Source organism: Musa acuminata, chromosome BXJ1-4 (genome assembly GCF_036884655.1).
Source record: "Musa acuminata AAA Group cultivar baxijiao chromosome BXJ1-4, Cavendish_Baxijiao_AAA, whole genome shotgun sequence".
In the NCBI taxonomy this organism is placed as follows: domain Eukaryota; kingdom Viridiplantae; phylum Streptophyta; class Magnoliopsida; order Zingiberales; family Musaceae; genus Musa; species Musa acuminata.
The window spans coordinates 3,646,535-3,671,750 of NC_088330.1; the positions used below are offsets into that span (position 1 = coordinate 3,646,535).

At 35.6% G+C, this 25,216-nt stretch overlaps 4 protein-coding genes across 4 annotated transcripts; 2 read left to right on the plus strand and 2 right to left on the minus strand.

Annotated features, from left to right (window-relative positions):
* The first annotated feature begins 3,380 nt into the window (after positions 1 to 3,380).
* On the plus strand, positions 3,381 to 4,060 carry LOC135672318 (RING-H2 finger protein ATL8-like). The gene has a single exon (XM_065180776.1). It carries the CDS (start codon positions 3,383 to 3,385, stop codon positions 3,932 to 3,934), a length of 552 nt encoding a protein of 183 aa, XP_065036848.1. The 5' UTR covers positions 3,381 to 3,382; the 3' UTR covers positions 3,935 to 4,060.
* A 1,300-nt stretch (positions 4,061 to 5,360) lies between these two features.
* LOC103980583 (uncharacterized) lies at positions 5,361 to 12,537 on the minus strand. The gene is made up of 11 exons (XM_009397022.3): positions 12,279 to 12,537; positions 12,158 to 12,201; positions 11,995 to 12,075; positions 10,887 to 10,994; positions 10,009 to 10,100; positions 8,599 to 8,673; positions 8,311 to 8,380; positions 6,821 to 6,922; positions 6,079 to 6,190; positions 5,919 to 5,981; positions 5,361 to 5,616 (listed from the first exon to the last, which is right to left on the minus strand). Exons 1-11 carry the CDS (start codon positions 12,442 to 12,444, stop codon positions 5,525 to 5,527), a joined length of 1,005 nt encoding a protein of 334 aa, XP_009395297.2. The 5' UTR covers positions 12,445 to 12,537; the 3' UTR covers positions 5,361 to 5,524.
* A 3,206-nt stretch (positions 12,538 to 15,743) lies between these two features.
* On the plus strand, positions 15,744 to 18,099 carry LOC135642107 (uncharacterized protein C24H6.02c-like). Its single transcript, XM_065157971.1, has 2 exons — positions 15,744 to 15,971; positions 17,445 to 18,099. The coding sequence occupies exons 1-2, from the start codon at positions 15,884 to 15,886 to the stop codon at positions 17,921 to 17,923; spliced, it is 567 nt and encodes a 188-aa protein (XP_065014043.1). The 5' UTR covers positions 15,744 to 15,883; the 3' UTR covers positions 17,924 to 18,099.
* A 1,573-nt stretch (positions 18,100 to 19,672) lies between these two features.
* Positions 19,673 to 25,017, minus strand: LOC135581843 (uncharacterized). Its single transcript, XM_065157979.1, has 6 exons — positions 24,414 to 25,017; positions 23,572 to 23,786; positions 23,271 to 23,475; positions 23,040 to 23,125; positions 22,652 to 22,743; positions 19,673 to 20,318 (listed from the first exon to the last, which is right to left on the minus strand). Exons 1-6 carry the CDS (start codon positions 24,501 to 24,503, stop codon positions 20,053 to 20,055), a joined length of 954 nt encoding a protein of 317 aa, XP_065014051.1. The 5' UTR covers positions 24,504 to 25,017; the 3' UTR covers positions 19,673 to 20,052.
* Positions 25,018 to 25,216: the final 199 nt, after the last annotated feature.

Consider the following 25,216-nt stretch of genomic DNA (forward strand, 5'->3'; position numbering starts at 1 on the left):
GCTATTAAGAAAAGACCCAATATGCTTTAACAATGTCTAAGATAAAAAGGATAGAGGAGGGTGGAGGCTAAGAAGATTTAGCTAATATCATCACATGAAATGCAAAGTGCCGAGCACCCATGCGTAGACAAATGTTATGTACACAACAAATTGATTGTATTCAATCTAAATCTTACATGTACCTTAAATCTATAGAATAAGATTCTAGAGTTTTTAGGTAGAATGCCATCTTTTATTGTTATTAAAAGATTAAAATGTATCTTTGAGATGAAAGTCAGGGAGAAAATGTAAGAAAGAAAGCCACAAGAAGATCCTTCTTTTCATTCAAATGAAAGTAGAATTCGCATTATATATAAATTAGATGAAATGGAAAAGATTTAAGGGAATCGAAAGGAATATGAGGGAGCATTAATTTTACTTTCACATTAAAAGACATAGACTGGTTTATGAAGATTCTTATGTTCATGTGTAACAAGATAATTGGGAAAGGCATAAAGAAGAGAAACATTAAGGCGTTTTCCTGTTTTGTTGAGAGGAAAGAAACTTTAATTGTGTTTAATTGTAGAAAGGTAAAGAAAGTATGCATATATATATATATATATATATATATATATATATATATATATATATATATATATATATATATATATATATATATATATCTCCAATATAATAAGTTAATTTTGTATTTATTTCTATATATACGCACACACATATGTCACTCCAATGCTGATTTTTATCACCTATAAATTGACTATTGATATTTTTTAACAACTTATTATGATTATGATAATATTATCGATTTTTTTAATTCATATATTACAACTAAAACTATTATTTAAATGTTATATATTTAGTAAACAAATTGAGTTTTTTACGTCAATATTAATAGAAGGAATATATGCTATATTGAGAAGACAAATAATGATGGGTTAGGGTTAGTTGGATTGAGCTCAAATGCCTTAACAACGAGCCAAACTCGATCTCTTTGTATAAACCGCGCTATATCTTTCACTATCACTTGAATTACTATGTCCTTAAAATGCTTTGTCTTGCACCATTAATTATAATCCATGTAGTTAAGGGATCATTATTAATTCATATACCTTCGAAAAGGAAGGAAAAATTAAGAGAACACATATATTATTAAAAATCAAATAATGATGAGTCTAAGTATATACCATATCGAACACTAACTCAACCCAATTCTTGCCCTATTTAACCAAACTCTTTCTTTCCTTTCTTAGCAATGTGAGAATATTCTCTTAGATAATCCTTAAAATATTCTATTAATTTATGCTCTTAAGAAAAACAACTATTATTATCCAACTAATCTAAAAGATAAACCATGTGGTGGTGTTGATTGCTTCCTTTGGAGTCATCCATCATATGAGGACAAGTTTGGTGCATAAAACATCATCCCACTTTAGCACATTAATTAAGAAACTAAATTAGCGTGGTTGGATTGGGCTACTTCGATTCAATGGTCAATCCATTTAGATGTGGCGGCGGAATCTTCCATGGTTGATGCTTGAGCCGCCTTGGCCAATCACATTATTATCTTATGTCATTCTAGTGCTACTGAGACTACTGATACTTGAGATCTTTATTTACTATTATAATAATATAATTTTAATTAATTTTTTTATTATATTAAATGATATAGAAGACGAGAATTCGGATATGAAACATATCACTTATACTATAATATATTAATCATTGAAATGTCTAGACTAATTTCAATCAATTGAAGTTAATATGAGAAAGAAATACGGCAAGAAACAACTAAATTACTCTCAGCACATGATCATGAATTTATAGGCTATGGTTATCTAAGAAATCATAGTAGAATATGTGAATGAAATTAGATGGAGACGAGGTAAGAGAAGCTGATCCGAAGTCTTCTTCGTGGAGAGAGCATATTGTTCTAAGTTGGTATGGGATGGTATCTCCTCGACGCTTTGGAATAAGTTATTGATGGATCAAAGAGGTCACTTGAAGTTTCTACGCACAAAGTATGCATGCAATCATGTTGGTCGACATCATCGATCACCATTGTGCACTCCCCACAATGGCCACTAGTTGATGCTGCAAAGCTCATAGTGGCAGTTTAATGGAGATGGCATGGCAATAGCGTGGAAGTTGCTCCTACTCCCAACTCTTGTCTTTATTATCACAACATATCAATGTGATAATGATAATGAGAATAGCATTCTATAATTGAAATTTAAAGAATTTAAAAAATTATTATCTTCGATCTTGTAAAGTACATGTCACAATGAAGATTAGATCTTTTATCCAAACATGTGCTACAAGCTATGTCTTAAACTTGATTGTGTTGAGTTCTTAATTTGGGGGAATCATATAGGTCTAAGTTCCTCTCATATTGATATTTTATTTTTCTTACAGTGTGTGTGTGAGTGGTGATATGAGATTTGATCCCAAAATCTTGATAACGATAATCGGTATTTATCGACTAAGCTACTTGATATCTTCGATACTTCATTCTTGCTTTACTGTTATTTTTAATGTTGAATTTATAATGTTAATGATCATTTGGATTTCGATATTTATAGTATAGACAATCTATCATACCTATCATCATAAATATTGTAATGTCACATAATATTATTTTGATCCAATTATAACACAAGTTCAACTTCTTGGTCATTTCAATTATATTCTCTATGGGTGATAACATCGTTTTGCTTAACCGCTAATATTTTGATTTCCCAATAAAAGCCTCAAATTTTTTATTATGTTTTTTATTATGATGACTAAAATTTAGGACTATGAGGAAAATATGTTATGAAATATCATCTTTTACTATGAAATATGTTAAAACCTTTATAAATTCGTTATCTTTTATATTGAAATATATGGACCTAAATCAAATTTAAGTGTTTATTTTTAAATTATTTAAAGTATATCAAAATACTCCCTATCTTTATCCAAACTCTCAAATGGATTATTTTATGAAATATGAAAATATACAATAAGATTGATAACTAAAATTGGTGACATTTTAACCTACAACAATTATAATATTTTTAATTATTTCGGCTTAATACTATTTTGTTCGGTCTAACTTAAATAATAATAATAATAATAATAATAATAATATTATTATTATTATTATTATTATTATTATTATTATTATTATTAAATAATAATAGATTTTAGACTGCAACCTGTCTCTGAGGATAATTATATTATTTTAAGAAATTGAAGTTGAAATATTCTTAGGGATGTAATTTCGGAAAAGTCCAAATCTTGGGGGCTTTTCAGACAAATCGCCCTTCTTCAGTATATATAAACGAGTGCCCGCTCTACACCTTCCTCGAAGCTCCCCGCTCTTTCGCTCGCGACTCACTCCGGTATGATGTTGCCTTCTCTGTCGAGGTTTCTACAGTCCTCCGACAACCTCCACGCCGCGGGGCAGCCCGACCCCCTCCCTGTCGACTCCGACCTCATCGTCATCCTCGCGGCGCTCCTCTGCGCCCTCATCTGCGTCCTCGGCCTCGCCCTCGTCGCTCGCTGCGCCTGGCTCCGCCCCTCTCCCGCCGCCGCCGCCTCCTCCTCCGTCTTTCGACCGACCGGTAAGGGTCTCAAGAAGAAGGCCCTCCGCTCCCTCCCGACGCTCTCCTTCGACTCCTCCTCCGCTCCGGGTGGCAGCGGGAAGCTCTCCGATTGCCCCATCTGCCTCGCCGAGTTCGCTGACGGGGACCAGGTCCGGGTCCTGCCGCAGTGCGGCCACGGCTTCCACGTCGTCTGCGTTGACACCTGGCTTGGGTCCCACTCATCCTGCCCCTCCTGCCGTCGGATCCTGGTGGTCCCCGCCGCCGCCCTCGCCACCTCCCCATCGAGGTCAGCGTCGGCGGGGCGCGGGCCGAAGACGGCACAGGATGCGGAACCAAGTAATCCGCAGCCCTAAAAATCCAATTTTTATGGAAGAAAAGGTACACATACGGTTCCTGTTTTCTAATAAGGTGTGTATTTTACATTTTACTTGCAAGAAGAAGTAATTAAACAATCAATGTAAATTTTACGAATAAATATTGGGAACAAATGTTGACCAAAGTTATTGAAGCACTGTAATATTCTACAATAAAAAACATTTTAATTTCCACATATTAACTTTTAGTTTTAAGTAAATTGAAGAAGGATTGGAAGCTACAAAGCTGAAGCTTGTAGTTAAAGTCATGCATCAAAACAACTCAAGTAGATGAAACTTGTTGGCAGATGGGGCAGAGCTGCATGCTTCATTCAACTGGAACATATTGTAGGCAATAATAGAGATTAGTTGCTTCAATATTGGATCCATGGCCTCTCTCTCTCGCATGGACAATGTCATCAATAAACAAGAATCACAGAATTGTACTTTAAGCAGACATTGGAAAAGCCAGTCAAGTATGGTCAAACAGTTCACAGACCAACATAGAAGAACATTCCAGACATTGGAAAAGCTAGTTAGGGGTTCAGTGGGCAGGTTTGGTGCATTTGTGATGACTTCTATAGACTTCCTGCATCTGGCATACTTCAAACCTACCCAATGGGTCCCTCCTAAGCTTCTGAGTGCCATGATGTTGTCCATGTTTATTAGCTTTTAGTGTGCCTTGCCACTTCAAACTTACTCTCCCGCTTTAGAGAAAATAATAATAAACCTTATCTAAGGAGACATTCTAATGATTAAGAAATAGTATGTGTTGAAGGCGTTAATGCGTTTTTTCTACAAATTAACTTTCTCACCTATAGTCTGTAAGTTCATGCAATTTAGAAAAGCTTATGATAATTTTATTTTAGTATTTTTTATATATTTTTTCAAACGGTGAGATATTTGCTCATAGAGAATCTTAATAGAGCATATATGATTATTTATATTTAAGTAAAATAAAAAAGATGAATTCTTAGAGAAAACTCTTATCTTTGATAAATTCTCATAGAATATCTCAACTTTAAAAAAATTTAACAAAATACTCTTTTTTCCATAAATGATAATTTCCACCTCTACCCTGCACTGCCTCCACCTTTAAAACATAATTAGAGTTTTCAGCATTATAATTGGTTCAAAAGGTATTTTTCATTTATATTATCATCAATAATTATTATAATAAATATACTTAAAAGTTTGATGAAGCATAATTATAATGACGTTCATGTAAGTTCTTTAAGTTTATATATATATATATATATATATATATATATATATATATATATATATATATTCTAGTTAATAAGATGCGGTGCTCACGAGACAACAACACATACTGTGTAATAATTGAATAAATTTAATAAAAATCACTATGTACCAGAAAATATTTCTAGATCCTCGCTAAATCATCATTCACAAAGATATGTCATACAAATAATCAGCATGTCAAATGCTTTATCTCATTTTCAAATGTTCATAGCATGTACTGCCATTTAGTGGAACTTATGTTAATGTACTAAACATGCAGACTCAAACATCTGAAGAAAATTATGCTGAATATATAATACATTATATATACAAAAACATCTAATGTTATGCATACAATGGCTCTTGCCTGGCCAGGAAAGCTTCTAAAGCTGAATTTTTCTCTTGATTGTCTCTAAATGTCACCCTCCGGCCATGACCTGAAATTGATAGTAGCTACTTGGTCAACAAACGATGAAAGATTATTGGAAAATGCATGAAGAAAGAACATGATAGTTCCAAGGATGTTGCAGTGAGGCTCCATCACAGATGCTGTTGGGGGCTTATACTCCTTCCATCATTTCATATTTATAGAACTGTTCTAGAACAGTCATATGATGGTCATTTTAGTATGATATTAGATATGAGTAACAGGTTTCCTAGCTCGTCCCCAAATTTCACAGTGACTAGAAGAATAATCAAGTGCAAGTCAGTTGATTTAGTTAGTCAACAGAACATCTACCTGGTAAGATCCACTCGAAGTCAAAGTCCAACAGTTTCCTGATACTCTTCAGTTGCAAGCTCACTGCCACGGCATAATTTCATTTAGATTAAAAAAATGAAGAGAAAGCATTTATCTGTACGTCAACATACTAGTAATCATTTCTTTGCTGATTTTGTACCTGATTGCTGGTTGTATATTACAGAAAATGCTAGATCTGATTCTTCTGATCCATAGAGATGGTCCCCGGTGAACAACACCTTCAGTGGCTTGTAGTACAAACAAACAGAACCCTGTGTGGTATAAAAGGCATGAGAAATCAATAAAACATGCACTACTTAGGTCTAGTTAGGTCATTTCTGTATGAATGGCATAATCAAGCACCAAGTCGATTGTCAGACAAGCCTAAAACCAAGTTCTACCTGGATACTGCTAATCTTGAAAATCAACCAGTAATTTCTGATAAAATAACTAGATATACTCCGTGCAAGTAAGCCAAGACTATATCAATTTACAATAATTGCAGTGACGACCTACCGTGAAAACCTATGAAAATGGGAGAGCTTCAAAGTTCGAAGTATAAAACAATTACTTACAGACTTGTGTTTCTAGCTTGGTTCAAATATTCTTATGATTATTTTATCTTTCTAACTCTACCTTAGCTACTAAAAAACATAGAAATGAAAAGGCCAAATATCATGTCACTTCGTAGATTACTTGAAAATGTAAGAATTCATTACATAAATGAACAGAACAAACCACATCAGAAGCAGGAGTACCATATCCTGAGTATGCAATATCTGTGAAGACAAGGGATCATTTTTATGCAGTGAACCATACAGGTTCACTGCATGGCACTTAAACATTCTGAAAGTACAGTAAGTGTAAATATAGATTCTACATATTACGTTTCAGGGTCTTACTTCAGTATGGCCTGGAGTGTAAATGAGCTTAAGATCAGTTGCAATATCCCAGGGGCCATCCCCACAAAGTTTATTTTCTACATCAGCAGTAGAAATCTCAACCTGATGCAATTACAAAATAGAGATAGTTTGTACATCAAAAATTCTGATACTACAAGAAGCTGAACATCAAAATCCTAATAGTGCAAAAATAAAATGAATAGCTGTATCACCAGCTATGATGCAAATCACATACAAACATGCTGACACAGCTAATCTTCGAGGAGCAAAATAGACGCAACAGTTAAGAGGCCTATGCCTCTTATACTTTGATAATTATTTCACATATTATATGTAAAGTGCAGTTCAGACAATTTATTCATTATATAATCAGAACAATCATTCACAAAAATACTTCAAATTCATAACATTAAGGAGATAATCTCATTCATAACAAGTATAAACATGGCATCTAAATCAAACATGTCAAGACGACTCATGTCCTAATGTAGTAATGTGTTCAGAAGTATCTGACCAATCGCACAAACTAAAAAATGTATTTGACTGAAAAGGAAACAGTACATGCATGATGTATCCACACTTCAAAATTGTTAGCAATGAATTGTGCACTTAAAGATTACAGAACCTTTTTTTTCATTCTGTGTAACCATGTAGTGATATAAGAACATTCACACATAGGTGCAGCGCATTGACGTTCCATTGTCTCATGACAAACTGTAAGCCAATAGAAGTAGCTGCTGCAACATCAAGGACCATAGATAGGAAACTGTTTTATTCTGAAAAAAACAGTTTACTCCCTCGTGCCACTATCTTGGATGTGCATAGTAACACTAATTTGTTTACAATCACTTCATTTTCATCAGTCTACTATAAACATATAGCACATACACATGGACAGTTGTAAATTTGGAATGTCCAAAGCATCAGGAGCTTTAATGACCAAGTTTTTAAATAAGGCTATAATAGTGAGGAGATTCACCTTGTAGACACATCCTCAGTGACCAGGTTTGAGACAAATATAAGATCTCTATCACAGAGCTAAGGCTGAGCCTCCTCCAAATCCACACACCTATTTTACCTCAATTCATGGACACCAACACTCTGACTCCTGGATCTTGTGCTATTAATATTTATCGAACTAGACCGGATAAGCATTATTTTCTTCGGCCAGCCAAATGCACAAAATAAGAAAGCAAATGACAAACAAAACTGTCCCTAGTAGACACTGTAGCTGCTTTTTAATTATCTTATCTACAACCTTAGCAGTGAAAGCCTTCAGTTCCAGTTTTTAATTTTATATCTTTTGTTTCTTTCATTTAAACTTTCTGAAGAGCTATTAATATCATCCTCTATACCTCATCATCATAGACACATCCAGAAAACGTTGCTTATGCATAGTTGATAATGAGATTACAAGTGTAGTCAACTGATACTAATGGAATTTACAATATCAACTACAATGAAAGAACTGTGTAGGTGTAACTTCTTACATCGCCTGAATGGAGAATTCTTTCACATCGCATCCTCTTGCTCCACTTCTCATGATCTCCTACGTCATCCCTGTTATTATAAATTGGTAACAGTCCCTGCTCTTCAATGCTAATTATTCTGAACAAAAATTTAGGAATAATATAACCGAGGCAGAAATGACAATGCCAGTGCCCAACAGGCAGGAGGAATACAGCTCACCCAAATGCAGCCGTACTATATATTGGGCACTGATTGACATTTGTCAAACCTCAATAATGCTCTGTACTTGAAGATTTCCAATAACATACTTGTGAGTCAAAAACATGTAGCGAACTCCTCCAAGCATCTCTATGTTGCAGGCTAATCTCTCTGTGAATCTTGGGCTGCAGAATAACCATGTCTTCTGATTAGCTTACTTTCTATACAAGTAGCAAGATTTGTCAATAGATTAATTAGCTCTGCAAATTGCATCAAAAGTCAAAAATGAAAAATATGAATGAGTGACAAATTAGAATGCTACAAGCTAAATGCAACTATAAAAATCTATAAATTATAAAATTTCATCAAATTTTCCTCAATTTACACCACAGCAGCTTGTAACAAGACACTCTAGGTGAAGTGGAAATTGTTTGGTATTGGAAAGGATATTTGCTCACCATCAACAAAATTTCTGCACAATAAAATTAAATCCAAGGCTAACTTGGATTAAGACCTTGGGGTATCAATTAAAATTAAGTGAGAAAGAAACTGCATCTCAGTTTGTGGGTCTTAAAATGGCAGATAATGAAAAAGCCTGCATTAGAAAAAAATCATTTTATTCCTCAAGCTTGTTCAATTTCTGATCTCTTATATTGTTATTCTGCAGTATCTGCTGTGAGTTGGTAGTAAATATTAGTGAATTTTATCATTATTAGACGTCTGAGTAACCTTCTTAACACTTGATTTCCTTTCTGTGGTTAAATATTCTATGTTGATGTTTCTATTTATATGCTGCAATAAAAATAGAAAAAAATCCTCTCCCATGTACAGAGCCTGGATTGGCACATAAAATGAAGGAATGAGGGCCAGAAAGAAACAGCTTCCTTTGATTATGTATCTATGATATTATTCAAAGTGACTCATAACTTCATAAAAAAATAGCAATTAAAATAATAAAAGAATCCTTATCTATTTCCTGATACCTCAAGATCTTAATTATTGTGAGATAGGAAGTGACAAAATCTTTTTGGTCAGGTATATTGTCCAGAAGGACCTTGAGAAATTCAAAATCAGATATTGTAAATTTGAGTGGATGGTCCATGACCCAAATGAAAATTAGAGAATTAACTTTTTTATTTTGGCAAGTAATTAAGAATTAACTTAGCATTGCGACATTGCAAACTTTAATATTGTAATATACATCCAGTTAAAAGGTCACATAAAATATAAGATTGGTCAAAAACATAGAAAAACTATTATAATGCCTCTATTCATCAGAAGAACTGTGGTTAACACACATGTGATTCCACATTTTATGAGACAGGCACTAGATAAAGGGTGTTGTTTTTTTCTTTATATTAGGTTTATTTTGTTTGTTGCATTCTTTCTTATTTTCTTTTTTCTGTTGGACAGGTTGGGAAGGTGGGAAGCATGATCTATGTATTAAGGAAGTGGTTGCATTAGCATTAGTTACTATCATCCAGTAACATTTTATTTGGTTCTGCAATGAGATTAATTACCTATCAACAAGTATGTTCCCTTCAGGGTGAGTGACAAAGTAGGAAGTTGCACCATAAGATCTCTCAGAGTGATAACCACAATGATAGACACCCTGCACATTAGTGAGTAATTATACAAAATGCAATAATAAATGTTGAAAAGAGGTGCAGTTATCTTAACTTTCTCTCCTATTGGTCATTCTAATTTCTAGAAAAAGTATCTCAACTCATCAGATATTGAATCAAGTAGAAAGTTGATAGAAGCAGACGGTTAAAAATTGAATTTTCCAATGATCGTGGAAACAGAATTTTCAAAGGCAACTTTTTACTCAAGAAATCAAATCACATTATATATATATATATATATATATATATATATATATATATATATATACATATATATATATATATATACATATATATATATATATATACATATATATATATATATATACATATATATATATATATATATACATATATATATATATATATATACATATATATATATATATATATAGTGGTTTGTAATTTGAGTGTGGTATCTAGGATTACAAGATTAACCATGTATTTTGTGTATTATATAATTTCCTTCCCTCCTCTAAAATCATTTGCTATTTCATAACTGAATAAAAAATGCAGACAAAGGTTCGAGGCTTCAATCTAGACTTTGAGTTGTTGAATGGTAAAAGGTATTGAGCAAGTTTTTGACAATATCAAGCCAAGTATAAAGTAGCTCCCATCTTTGCTGACTTGGTTGGTTGGAGAGAGGATTTATAGAGGAAAATAACAACAAAAGTTTCACATTTGAACTTTGCACCAGAAATTCATATTACATTACAGCATAAGATCAATGCATTAATTTAGCAGATAACAAGAAAATCAAAGCAGCAACATACAGGGATGTTCTGCTCATCTATCGGAAGAGGAAACATCTTCTGAACTTCGAGAATCTTGTTTGTGGGCCTCTCAGTGTGTATTGAGCTGGTTGGACAAGAAAGCAATGCCTGCAATTGAATATAATGATTAAAGTTAGAGGAGCATGCCTCCATGCATAAAACTCTTCGGTGCTACTTTTTCCGAAAGTCTGCTACTTGAATGGTCTTAAGCTTCCAGAATCTTATGTAGCAGAGTAGAATATTCTTTGCCATATTCTTAGGTCAATGACCAAGAAATGTTCCCAAAAGGCACATAAATTGACTGGGGAAGATTTTGTGGCACAACTTAAATTATATCTAAGATCATTAGTTCATGCCCATCTATGTGAAACTATTTCGGGGTTATAATGCCTGGCTTTAGCAAAGAAAAAAGAAAATTTGCAAACCATAAAATGTTAACCAAAATTTGTATAATTTTTTTATTTCTTCCTCCTTTGATAGATAAAGGCATTTAAGATTGCACATCACCACCAAAGAGCAAAGATCTGTTTTTCTCTGACTTCCGAAAAGCAAGTCTATAAGTAGTGGAAGTGCCTTTATTACTTTACCAGAAAATAAGTTTAACTATTTAACTACTTCTTTTAGTGTGCATTAGTGAAATCCAAACTGACACAACTATCTGAAATAGTTGAGTTCATTTATCATCAAAATATCATAACTCTTTCGTGTTGGTCCACAAATTGTAGCAAGATTTTATCACACAACACCAAAATTGTTGAGGACCAGCCCTAGCGAGTTAAGAGACTCTATTTTATGTTAAATGAACTCAAGAATATCAGTACAGTTCACTTATCACAACGAATTAGATGATCAATTATATCCAGTACTCAAGTTCATTATTGTCAAAATCTCACAACTCTCTAATGTAGGTCCTCAACAAATTTTACCTTCAAGACAATTCTGAGGAACAGATATAAAAGGTGAAAAGAAAGGATGCCTTAATTATCCAGTCCTTTGATTTTCCCTCAGAAAAGAAGTTTACTAATTAGTTGCCTAAAATCTACCTGATTAATTACCAGGATCACAAGAAACTTTATTTATTTGCAGCAGGGAGTTAACAATTACTTACCTGGAGGGCTTTAATCCTTTCTTCCTCGCAGCTCGGCTGTCTGGTCACGGCAGACAAGTCATCTACCCGCGTAAAAACCTCCTGCATACAAATAACCCCACATAAACACCAAAACTATCAAATACTACAGGTTCAGCAATTTGTCATCAACTCGATCACTCACCGGAGCCATCCAACGGCAGGTATCGCAATCGATGCACAGGTGATCTACGGACGAACAAACAAAGATTAAAAAACAAGTCATGAGTCCCAAATTACCCCTCCACGTTCAAATTCCAACTTACCTACAAAGAATTCCCCCTCCACGTTCTGTGGCCGCTTCCGACGACCGGCGACGGCGGCCGTGGCGCTCTCGGCAAAGCGTCGGCCGGCATCTCGGCTCCTGCTGGTGAAAGAGAATGGATTTGGGAACCGATATGTAGGGCACAGGAAGCCACCTCGAAGAGCCATTTCCAGAATTACACTCGCACCCACTTCCTTCCCCTCTCGGTGGCGGTAAAAGGAAAACTAAAACTTAGTTCACCATTTTTTAGGGCCGCAAAGTCTTTGTGGATAACATAAAAGAAACATATATATATACTAACACACACAAAAGATAAATGATGAATTTTCACTAAGATAAGTGAGGAAGACGTACACAAATATAAATATAAATATAAACATATAAATATATAAATAGTAATCTTATTTAAATTCCTATCCAGCACTGTGTAAGAAGAAAGAGTGCACCAATAATTACCTCAAAATATCCATCATTGTCACATTTGGTGAAATGCTGATCGACACGTGACAATCGTGCAGGCTCTTTGATTAATACTTGATACACACGTGACTTCAGTTTTATATCGCACAAGACACACGTGTCCCAATGACAACCACAGACGTGGTTTCCAAGCAACCGATTCAGAACCATGTGGCTGTAAATTGCACATACAAATCTTGTGGGCATAAATTAGTATAAGCGCTCGGATCTCTTCCTGCCGCTGATTTAAATACATTGCACAGACGTGGTTGCCAAGCAAACGATTCAGAATCATGTGGCTGTAAATTGCACATACAAATCATGTGGGCATAAATTAGTATAAGCGCTCGGATCTCTTCCTGCTGCTGATTTAAATACATTGCAGGTGGGTAATTGGAGAGCACCACTAGGATATCAAGACTTCGGTGTTCTTCCTTCCTTGAAATCCTCTCTGTTCAGCTTTTGATCTTGCGGCGTTCGATCCTTGCTTCAGAGATGGTGAGAGGCTGTGGCTTCCACTTCGTCACAGAGGTTGCGCCACCGAAGCTGATCGCAGTTGTCAAGCACAAGACTCCGCAGATGTTGGACACCATTGAGGAGGAGGAAGAGGAGCTGGATTCACAGGAAACACTCGCAGTGCCACGGGAAAGCAGTCCAAACAAATGGCTACAGAACTAGAAGAGAAGAAGATGTGTACCATGGGAATATGCTGATGCAGCTCCAAGTTTTGAGTGGAAGGCTATTTGTCTTCACTGGATTTAGCTCACCTTTGTCTGAGAACAGATGTTCTTTGAAGTTTTTTTCTTCATTTAGCTTAGGCAATAGTTCCATGAGAATGACGTGTAGTGTGATGTTGCATATGTAATCCATAATGCCTAAAGATACTGGTCTGATTGGATCCATCATCTTCTGAGCAATTTCTGTTGGATGCTTTTTCTGAAGCCCGGATGAGAGAGTGCCACTGGGTTAAATTAGATCACTGAATTCCAAACATCAACAAAGCCATGAGAGAAGCCAAGCTCCTCCCCTGCTTGAAAACCACCTGTTTTTACCTCCACTTATCTTGACCCCCACCAGCAATCAAGCCAGCCGTCCTTTTGCCCATTCTTGAAGCCTTCCTGGCTTGGAATTTTAGCGAGAAGCATCACGGGTTCATGCCAGTCACCAGCAATTCCAGGTTTTTGTTTCATATTGGTGAGAGTTTGGTTTAAGGGATGGAGGAACTTAGTAGATGCTCAGCAATGTCACCTAACCTGTCCAAAAAGATTGAAAGTAAAAAATATAATTAGAAGGAGAACATACCAAATTTCTAGATATCTATTTGATGTGTTAGTTTGAAAAGTTAATACAACCAGACTACACCATAGAGTTGATCCTAGCAGGAAATAGTGATCCCAGCGTAGAAAAAGAATATTCTGGTACCAAAAGAACAAGAAAGAGAATCAACAAAATATAATACAAATATAGAAATAGCACAAAAAAGATTTGTATGGTTCATCACCTTTACTTACATCCATGGAGAATAAAATTTGATTATTTCATATGAGAATAATAAAATATTGGAAGAAAAACACTCTATCTTGACTTAACTCATACTCAACTTTTTGTATGAATACATAAACCTTGAAGACAAATTTTTATCATAACTTTTCTGGATCAACTAGAGAAAGTTCCAAGATTATACCTGATAAAATCCTTGAGATTCATAAGGTATTTATAGGGCAACAAGTCCCTGACCACGAAAGGATTTTTTTTAAGTAAAAAACCTTTTCAAACTTGAATTCATTATCATATAACTTATATTAAAAGAAACATATTTTCCAGTAAGGAATCCATTTAACATAATAGTCATTATCTTGGTGATAATATTTTATCAACTTTGTGTCTCTTGTAGCAAAACATGAAAAATTGATCGACTTGAAAAATACATCATAATTACACACATAAATTAATTCATGGTTCACCGTCATTTTTCTCTTCTGTTAACCTCATGTTTTGTGGGGTTATATCATAATTACACACATGAATTAGTTCATGGTTCACCATCATTTTACACTTCCATTAACCTTGAGTTTTGTCGGGTCCTTTTAGATGGGCAAGACAAGGATAGCCTCTTCTCAACCTTAGCTTGTCTTGAGAAAAAAAAAAGAGAAAAACTCTTGGTTCAACACTTATACAAATAAATAACCAATACATCATGAATGGCGGGAAGTGAACCAATGATGATATTTAATTTTGGAGAGAAGCATTCATTTCTTTGTCTTTCTATCAAAAAAGAACTCTTTTTCTTTACAATTGTCTATATCTCAAAATCATTCACCTCACTTTTTCCCTTTTCAGAACAAAACTTCCTGTTGTAGGCTTGTAGATAACTATATCTCCCTACATCTGTAACCTAATTTCAACTTTCGATGCAATCATTCTTTTATCAGGATGATGAACCATTAAAATAACTTTTAAAACTCCATCTTCAATCATCACCTCATAAACAAAAAATATTCAAAAAAATCTTATGTCATTCAAATATCTTATGCGATTATACGCAAACCCCCAAGTCACTACTTTTTTTTTGCAGTATAAAATATCTCAATTTAGGGTTTTTACATGTTTGTCATTCAAATCTTATACCATTAAAAAATCAAATATTAATTCATATATGCTATCAAGTTGAATTAATAAGCCACATCCTGTGAATATTATACTAACAGGATGCTAACTAATTATCTAGCTAAATTAAACATACAATTTACCTCAGGAAACAGCCTAAAAGAACGATGTATATGACCACACGATGATGTCCTACTTGGAAAGAGATTTATAGAATACGAGAAATCATACAATCCATCGACTGCTGCCCCGCCATGCTGTGGCGCATGGCCGCCCCAAGAGCCCTCAGCGTCTCGCTGCTGGCTTTGCTCTTCCTTGGTTGCCGCAGGATCTCTGGGGTTTTGGTGTTCGCTCGGATTTGGGAGGAGACGAAAAGGACACCTCCAGAAGCATTTAAATAGTTGAGCCGGGTCGGGCCGTTGTCGGCTTAAAATTGGGAGTCGGACCGGTGTCGGCTTGGTTTAATCCATGGCGGTCTATTAGATCTGGCGAGGACCGAAAGAATCGATCTTTGCTCTCTCCCTCCCTCTGCCTTTGCCCATGGCGGCTTCGACTGCTCGGTTGGTTGAGAGGCGGCTCACCTCTCTATTGGATCGAAGTCTTCGATCCCAAAACCTTCTTCCCCAAGGTACCTCTTTTAATCCAAGAATCTCTCTTCCAGATTTGCATCAAATGTTTTTTCGAACTTTTGTCGCAATTCTTTCGGCCCTCTTGTAATTATTTTCAGCCAAAGATCTTTAATGTTTTGTAGATCAATTTGGAAGTACATGAAGGCGCTCTATGGGTCGTCGTTTTCCTTGTTCAACTTCTTAAGTAATTGTAGGAGATAGTAGTATGTAGACTCTGTCGAGAGATTTTGGTGCTTGAGAATGACGATTAGACGGGAATATTGACTATTTATTCTATCTTTTTCTGTATCGTGAATGCTCGCCTCTTGGTTTATTCTAGCATCTCTTCAAGAAATTTGATGATGCTTCCTTTGTTGGAGCTAAAGCTCGTTTAAGACAGATAAGAATGAATTGAAGTGTGGAATTAAGTTTTCATGGGGTTGCTTAGTTTATGAGTGTTAGAAACAGCTTCTGTCGGGTTAGTGGTAACATAATCAAAATCCTTATCAATTTAGGTTGTCATGAACATTTGAATTGGATTACCCCAGGAACAAAGCATTAGTTTGCCCCCATCCTGAAGTGTGAAATATGATGGGTTTATTTGGTAGGATTAGTTTCTTTTTCCAGGTTCCAGGTGATGGTTGGTTGATCTGATATTTCTGTCGGGGGTAGAATACAAAGTTGGCCATTTGTGAATAAAGCATAAGGAGGGTTCAACCTATTGGCAACAAATGCAGCTTTGAAGGCCTAATGTTGTTCATCACAAAGTGTCAACATCAAAGAAAATAAAAACTTGAGAAATAGCAGTGAAAGAAAGAGAACATACATCACTGAAGTTGTTCGATGAGTATGATGTTCTTGCACGAGTTTCTCATGAGTTGCAAAATAAAGAAACATCAAATTTAAGTTTATGTTTGATGTGGTAATCCATATTCAGTGGATGAGGAGGCCACAAAGCTATTGCTGCAAAGAGATGTTTTTATTTTTTTCCGTTGTTCCTAAAATAGTATCTGCTTATTAGGGACATTACGGTACAGAGCTCAATGGGCACAAAGGATTCATTTAGCCAATCTCAAAGAGTTGGGACATTATGGTTTGTTGTTATTTTCGTAGTACTGTGATTATCTTCAAAGGAACACTAAAAGATGTTATTGCAAAATTATAGATATTCTATATGATACTTTGACATATTACTATGTCAGTGTTCCTTCACATAGGCTTCTTTTTAAGGTTTTACATCATAATATTTTTTGATATATGAATTTAGATAAAATATTGTACTTTCTTGTGAAAGACTAATTGTGCATGTATATTTTCTGCATTGGCTACTAATAAGCCATCCCTTGGGACGGCCTAGATAATTCTACAACCTTTCTAGTTCGTCAACTTTTATCATGTTTCCTGGTGTTTCCTGTTAAATGTCAGAAATTTTACATTCTGCGATGAAGTTGATTATTCATAGTACTAAACATAAAAATTATTTGTTGATGCAGGATATGCATGTTGTTCCTGTTTAGCTAAGGGCATAAGAGGTGTCCAAACAAAGACAGAAACACCTAATATAGTCAATAAAGATGACAAGAATTCTAAATCTTGTCAGGATGATTCAAAACCAGTTTCCAACTCAATCAAAACAGTTAGTGCAATTGATGAGGAGAACAACATTAAGTATAGAGCTTTCTCTAGCCTAAAAGCATCCACGAGACATGATCTTGCCATGATCTTTACATGCAAGGTCTGTGAGACTAGATCAGTGAAGACAGTCTGCCGTGAATCATATGAAAAGGGAGTGGTGGTGGCTCGCTGTGGTGGATGCAATAATCTTCACCTAATTGCAGATCGACTCGGTTGGTTTGGCGAACCGGGTAGTGTCGAGGATTTTTTGGCGGCACAAGGAGAGGAGGTGAAGAAAGGTTCAGTTGACACTCTGAACCTAACGTTGGAGGACTTGGCCGGGACTAAATCATCATGATCCTGAAACTTCAAACGGTTTTATGCTTATGTTACAAAATCAATTATAATGTTGTACGAGTTAATAGGAGCTGCTTATTGGCTTTATTGTTTTATGTAATCAGAAACAGCATAGTCTTCGATACTCGTATTCAGAGTGATTTGAACAAAGGAATTGTTCCTGGCCTTTTTTGCTGATTTTGCTCCCCTGATTCATATAACAGGAGTTGGTCAGATGGTCAAGATGTTTGAAATATTTTGGTCTGTTAGATCTTATTATAACAAATCATTGCTGTTGTGTATGTTTGATGCTCTTGGAAGAAGTCTTTTCTACCACTCTGCTGTGGTTCAAAAACTCCATCCCAAAACTTTATAGATCATATAAAAAATACACTATAATCATAGAAAACAGGATTGCCACAAATTGCTGCTGTGGAGATATCTACATGACATGACTTTTGTGAAGTAGCTGTTTGTGAACTTATGTGAAGTAGCTGTTTGTGAACTTATGTGAAGTAGCTGTTTGTGAACTTATATATGAGCTTTCCTTACATGTTTGTCTCCTGTTGTGGCCTACCATCCATCATGTGTTGTCGATGGATATGCTTCATTCTCTTTGCTCGAATGTGAGCCCTCCTTGTGCATTTCATCTTTTGTTCTCACTCATCAATTGTTGCGTGTCATTCTTCTTTCTCTTGCGTCTCCTCTTCCTTTCCTTTTTCTCTTCCTTATACTTTATCTTTCTTTCTTCAGTATTCTTCCTCTTGCTCTTCCTCCACGACCCCTTCCTCTTCTCCTTTTTCTTTCTCTTGGAGTCGCTAATATCAACTTGAGTCACCAGTACCGACCGATATGTATCAACTAAGGATCGATAGGGTACCCCAAATAATATTTTTTTAATTTAAGATTTTTATTCAACAATCACCTTCACAAAGTCCAAGCTACATATTTTATCAAGACTTCTAGTCCTAACCAAATTTCTCTAAAGATAATCTTATCTCGACTCAACTCTCAAATTTTAGATATTATTATAGCTCAAAAGTATATTTATGTTCCAAGATCCTCTCCTAAATTAATTTTTTTTAAAAAAAATAAAAATCTTAAATAATTCATGTGATCTCCTTTTATATTATTTCCATGCATAATGATCCTTGCAAGCTTTGACATTTTATATTATTCTCATACGGTCTATCTCATCATCCCGATGTACAAAATAAAACGCATCATTTTCATGACAAAAGATTATCATTTATCTTGTCATAAAACCATATTGGGAAATAGTTTGAAAGGTATGAAACTTGAATATTCATAGCAAAGGGAGAAAATAGAGAGACAATAATAGGAGTTCCAAATTAAATCTTTTATTCACCAGCTGCATCTCAATAAATTTACAAACCATAAGCCATGTATATCCCATGCACATACCAATTTTAGTAGGACATTATAGTCCTAGTCAAATTCTTGTAATAATAATCTTATCTATAATCACCATATATCCTGATACTCTGTGGAAAGCTTCCTAACCACAACACAAATATTTGCTATGATGTAGCTTGACATCTGTTGCTGAATAAGCTGCAAGAAATATAAAGTAGAATCTGCCTAAAATTGAAGCTCACCATTGAGCAGAACTTTAAATTCACCCCACTAAACAATTGTGGCAGCTGCTTCAAGACCATTTGACAGAGAAAGAAATAGAAAGAGCATTCTAGTGGTGTATCTAATGCCACCTTTGATGGATTAACCAACATGCCAAAGATGATCATCAAGAGACAATGAAAGCACAAATGTGATTATGAAGAGCAAATATAGAGACCAAATGTAGCTGAAATGTACTTTTTCTGTTCTGGGCTCAGGTAGAAACTCTATAGTAGTGTAAACCAAAATGTCCAAATCCGAAATGGTCTACTTTTACAACCAAATCCTACAATCAAGTTTGGTGTGTCATCAGCTCCTTAACAAAAAAGAACCGATGATTCCACAACCTTCTTTAACCAGAGTTTTCAGTGTACCATCGGCTCCTTAGCGAAAAAGAACCGATGATTCCACCATAACCTGTCAACGTTATTTGAAGACAGAATTTTCAGTAATACAGTCTTTTCAGCCCAGTGATGCTATGGTGACATCCAAAAACTTACAAGGGGGAACTATTTACATTGAGTGAGTGGTGAAGAAGTCAAAGTCATGATGTTTAACTCTAAGCTGGTTTAACCAGGATTGTGCAGCATTGTAGAGGGTGCCTATCATTTCGTTGTCTGAAGTTCCTGAGTTTCTCCATAGGCTCCCCTGCATTCTGTAAGTGGAGAGACCAAATGGCGACAGAGTAATTGAGTTGTTCCCTATCTTTTGCTCCCTTCGGTTTGTTCTCGATATTGTAGAACAGAAGTCCTTTGCACTTTCCACATGTCCAACATTATCTGCAAGGGTGTCACATTACAAGAATATAGTGAGACTAGATGATATTAGTAAAACTGTCACAGCAGCATAACAGCTACAAAGAACTGTTGGAACAAAATTGTTGGCACTTTTAAGAGGTAGTCTTCCAAATATAAGGACATCAAGCATGCTTGGTACCTTAATCCATCTTTGAAGTCTAAATCCATATATTTTAAGAGATGGCATAATAACAGGTACCTTGCCACTACTCTACTGCATACATGTCAAACATGATCAAATATATATGTAACATAAGAAAAATATTACACGAGTTATATTATCAATTCTAGGAACCCATGCTTAAAAATGTGAAATGAATGCAAATGAACAATAGAGACTAGGAATTCTTGGAAAACATTCTTAAAAAACATGAGATGAATTGTAGAACATAAGAATAAAAAAGAACGAAAATGTACTAACATCAACACAATGGAACATCCAATTTTGAAAATGCATCTGAAAATTTTCCAGTAATGTTTTAACTGCTGTAACAGGCAGATATCACATAATTTTCTAATACAAGTTATAGCTACTCATTTCAGGTTTTGCTACTGACATGATATAAATAACCATAAAGGTATATCTGGTACCTCTGAGGAAATGCACCTTAGTTAATAGGACAGAGTATTCAATCATCTGCAGTTCTTGATAAAGCAATGGAGTCATGTTCTCACCAACAGCAAATGTTTTGCAACATTCATATTGATTTTCTATATGAGCCAATTCAGTAATTTATTTACTAAATACATATTGCTTGGAAAAGGTATCCATACCATCTATCTCTTTCTTGATTTCTATCTAAGAAAACATGGACCAAATGTATAGCAAGGATTTAAGTGCCAACAGCACCACTTTAATGGCTAACAATGACACATAACTTACTATTTGTTCTTCTATGTAAATAATGGACAAAACATGCCAAGCATTTAAGTGCCATTGGTTAAAAATAACCTGTTGCATGTCAATGCCACTGGCAAGCATGGCTTAAAATTGAAATACAAGCATTAGTGTTGGCACCAGTGCTTGACCAGGTCAGTACGGTCAAGCATTAATACCAGCCGATCACCATAAAATTTTTATTATGTTGACTTAATTATGTGCCTCTTACATTTTAAACAATAAAAACATAAGTAAAATGTCCAAAATGCAAAATAAAACAATTAATTAACAACATACGAGCATTAAAAATATGTTCAATAACATGTCATTATGTAATGTCTTCCTATACTAGTACCAAAATGAATATCATGGTGCCACGGGAGGTATATGTAGCTGGTGATCAAGTTTATAATTTTTTAGATCCCATGAATGATACTACCACAACAACCAAAGTTTTCATGGAAAAGGGGTCAATACTGCTCCAAAAGTCTGCGACTCTTTCTAATTCACTTCAAGTACGACCTGTTTCAAATGGCCATGAGAACATCATCAACGAGTTGTATAGACTAATTTCAATCTACACCTGTCTTATATTAGGGATCATGACCTTCAACATGCTTAGTACAGTTAGATTTTTGGTACTACTATTCACTGGACATTTATGGTTTTGATTTTTTACTCAAAATCGACTTCCTCACTCCAGCATCCTTACAAGATTTTTGCACACATTTTCTTGATATGACTTATCATAGGGCTCAAAAGCATATATGATTCATTTCTAAGAATTTTTCTAAAAAAATATTTTAAATTAAAATCAATAGAGTCGTAATTACTTGAACTGGTAGTGCCTGGTCCAGCACACAATAATCAGTACCGACCTGTAGCAATACGTGGGATGGGTGCGTATAGTAGTATTCATGCTGGTGCATCCAAATCAAATTTGTGCAGGGGCAAGAGATTGTTTTCTGTCTGAATAGCCCTAATCTTCTGGATGAACTTATGGATAGACAGTACTTACTTGATCCTCTTAATTGTTTATCAAGTGAGAAAGTCTTGAACAAGTTTTAACTCAATATAACACCTTCTTTCATTGTAATTTATGTGGTATCTGTGTCAATTTCAACTAGTATTCAGGAAAAAGCTTCCTAACCCTAATAACTGTACAAAGCAATAGATGAAGCTTTTTCTTCCTATTTGTGTCATGTTTTCTTATCGGGTGTTAACTTCACCATGACATGTTTGGAGAACTTATGCTAGCATATCAAGATACTGATACACAACCATTTCCTAGCAAATAATTTTAGAAGAGAAGTAATATATTTGCAAGGCACGTTCCAAACGACTTCTAAACAACTATTATAAAATAACATATTTACAGAACAAAGGGATGAAGTGCTTTGATCATCTAATGGCTTCATAAGAAAAAAATGCATACCTTGGAATGATGCAGATATAGTATGGTAAGTCAGGAAACATGCCGATAAATCCTTAGCATTTCTACATATCGGAATATGATAAATTGGATACCTGATTATGCAAAGTATATAGTAGGAATTAGAAATAGAAATGGCCATCTCTTTGTGGTGAAAGAGATGTCAGTAAATTGCAACTCAATCAGAAACCTCCAGATGTCAGTAAATTCCTAGTAAATACATAATTGACTAAAATGAAAGACTCATGTGCTATGCAATCATCATCCTATGGACTAAAGAAGTCTATACCACTGCTAACTCAGCCATGGGATCCAAAGTGAACCCAATAACCCAGGATTTTTAAAGACCTTCCCAATGTTTCCAAATATCAAAGGAAAGAAATGGACATACCAGGCAACAGACATCCAGCTAGCTGGTGACATTTCCACACTCTTGAATGACATCAAACCAGGAAAATGTTCTGCCAATTCATTTACCTATATAGCAGCAATTAAGGGAAAATGAATGAAGATAACAAATAGACATGCAGGTTTAAAAATAATTTAGTTTCAACTCATCAAAATAGAATGAACCATAATAAAGCAATGAGCGTACAAGAATCATTGGCACAAAAATCTATACCTTGTCCACGAGGGGTATCCTTCTATAAGGAGAACCATATTCTATATAGTGAAGGTAAAGCTGCCCCAGGGTTTCTTTTGAATGCAATGAACTCTCCTGGCTAACATCAGAATCTTCTGACAAAGCATCTGATGATGACTTGGACATCTTTTCACTCTCACTGTCATCACTAAACGATTCACTCTCGCTTTCTTCCAGCGAAATCCTGCAAAAGAAAATTAAAATGCAGCGTATATTAGATTTCCTAGGATTGGAATCATATGCAGCATCACTGTTCCATAACAGTGGTTTAATCACTGACCTTGAACAAGGAAGAGACTTGTTAGTGTATATTTGGATAGCAGATAGGTATGGAACGTAGTATTGGACTACATTCTCATAGTTGTCAGGGACGATTGGAACACCAGCACCGTAGGCGCTCCACTCACTATACTGGTCCCAGAGGTCTCCAAGGGTGAAATACTCCGACCTGTCCTTGCCAGTTGGTTGCCAAACGTTATTGTCTCGTGTATTCGGCTGCGTTGTTATACCAGAACTTTTCAGAAGTGATAAAAGTAATAGCCATTAATTAACCAAACAATCACAAGAAATACAAAGAAGCTGTTTCAGGAATGGAAGTCAGATAAAGGCATCCGAATTTGCTAATTGATCTGCAACAAGAGAAGAAAATACAATTCCAACATCGGTCCCATAACAATAAAAAAAACTAGAATTGTCATCTTTTGATATTAACACTGTTCATGTCTGCCAATCTCTTCTTTAAGACTACAGAGACCTATGAAAATGTTGGCTTCATTATAAATCAGAGAATCAAAACTATGAAATAGCCTAATTTATTCAATAGAAACGCAAGCAAAGACAAGAATCAAACGCCCAAATATCGATCCATCCACCATACAATCTTTTCATATCCATTTAAATTTTATGCATAGAAAGGTCCATTGAGATGAAACGACATAGTTTGATCTGAAGGCAAGAAGATTATATTGAAGCATAGATTTTTCAAAGAAAACTTGCCAGATCAATACAAGTAAATATGGTAGTCGCCAAAGAACAGCAAAAGAGAAAAGGAACCTCGTGACTTTGCTGAAATGACAACAGGAGATCTTTACATAACCGAAAATCGAAAAAAAAAAGAGGCACCTTTGAGAGAGAATAAACAGGCACTGAAGGCGTGGTATGAGCGAGGAAAGACTGCAGATTCGATGAGTGCTTTCGCGCAGTAATCTCCATCGTTTCCTTTCCCTATGCCTCACTATTCTAACAGGCCTCCCTTTCTTACCTCTCTACTCCTCTTCTCCATCTTGTGTTCCACAAATAAACACCATAAACACGACACAAATAAGAAGAAGCACGACTAGAGACCAAACAAGAACAGCAATTGCGGCACAAGAAGAAGAAAGGAGATTTCCCACTCTATAAATATTTATGATCTCCTTATCTCCCACTCTCCAGACGCTAAAGAAGGAAAGAGGCAGCCTTCCGGTTTCGATTATCTATTAATGCATTAAAATTGACAAATCCGAATAAATATTTTCCTTAAACCCCGTCAATCCTGTCCAATCACCAAGATTCAGTTCATCCGAATCAACTTGACCTCCCAAATCACCACCACCGGGAACAAACCGAGACCAAACCCGAATGGGAGGAGGAGAGGGAGAGGAGGAACGAGGAGAGATCGGCTTAGGTCGAGGCCGATGGGATGCCTGCTTTCCACCGCTACCGCTGCCACCGTTGTTGCTGCTATTATAATTGCGATGCGGGGTTGTGGCGGTGATTGCGGGTCGTCTCGTTTCGTATCGGGTCCACGTTACGAGCGGTGGTCGACAGCCGCCACCGTTCGCTTCGCCGCGTGCGCTTCGCTTCTCGTTCCTTCCCGCTTCGTGGTTTCGGTCGTGGTCGGGACGCGGGACCCACTCGTCCGTATCTCGTGGGCCCATCTTTTT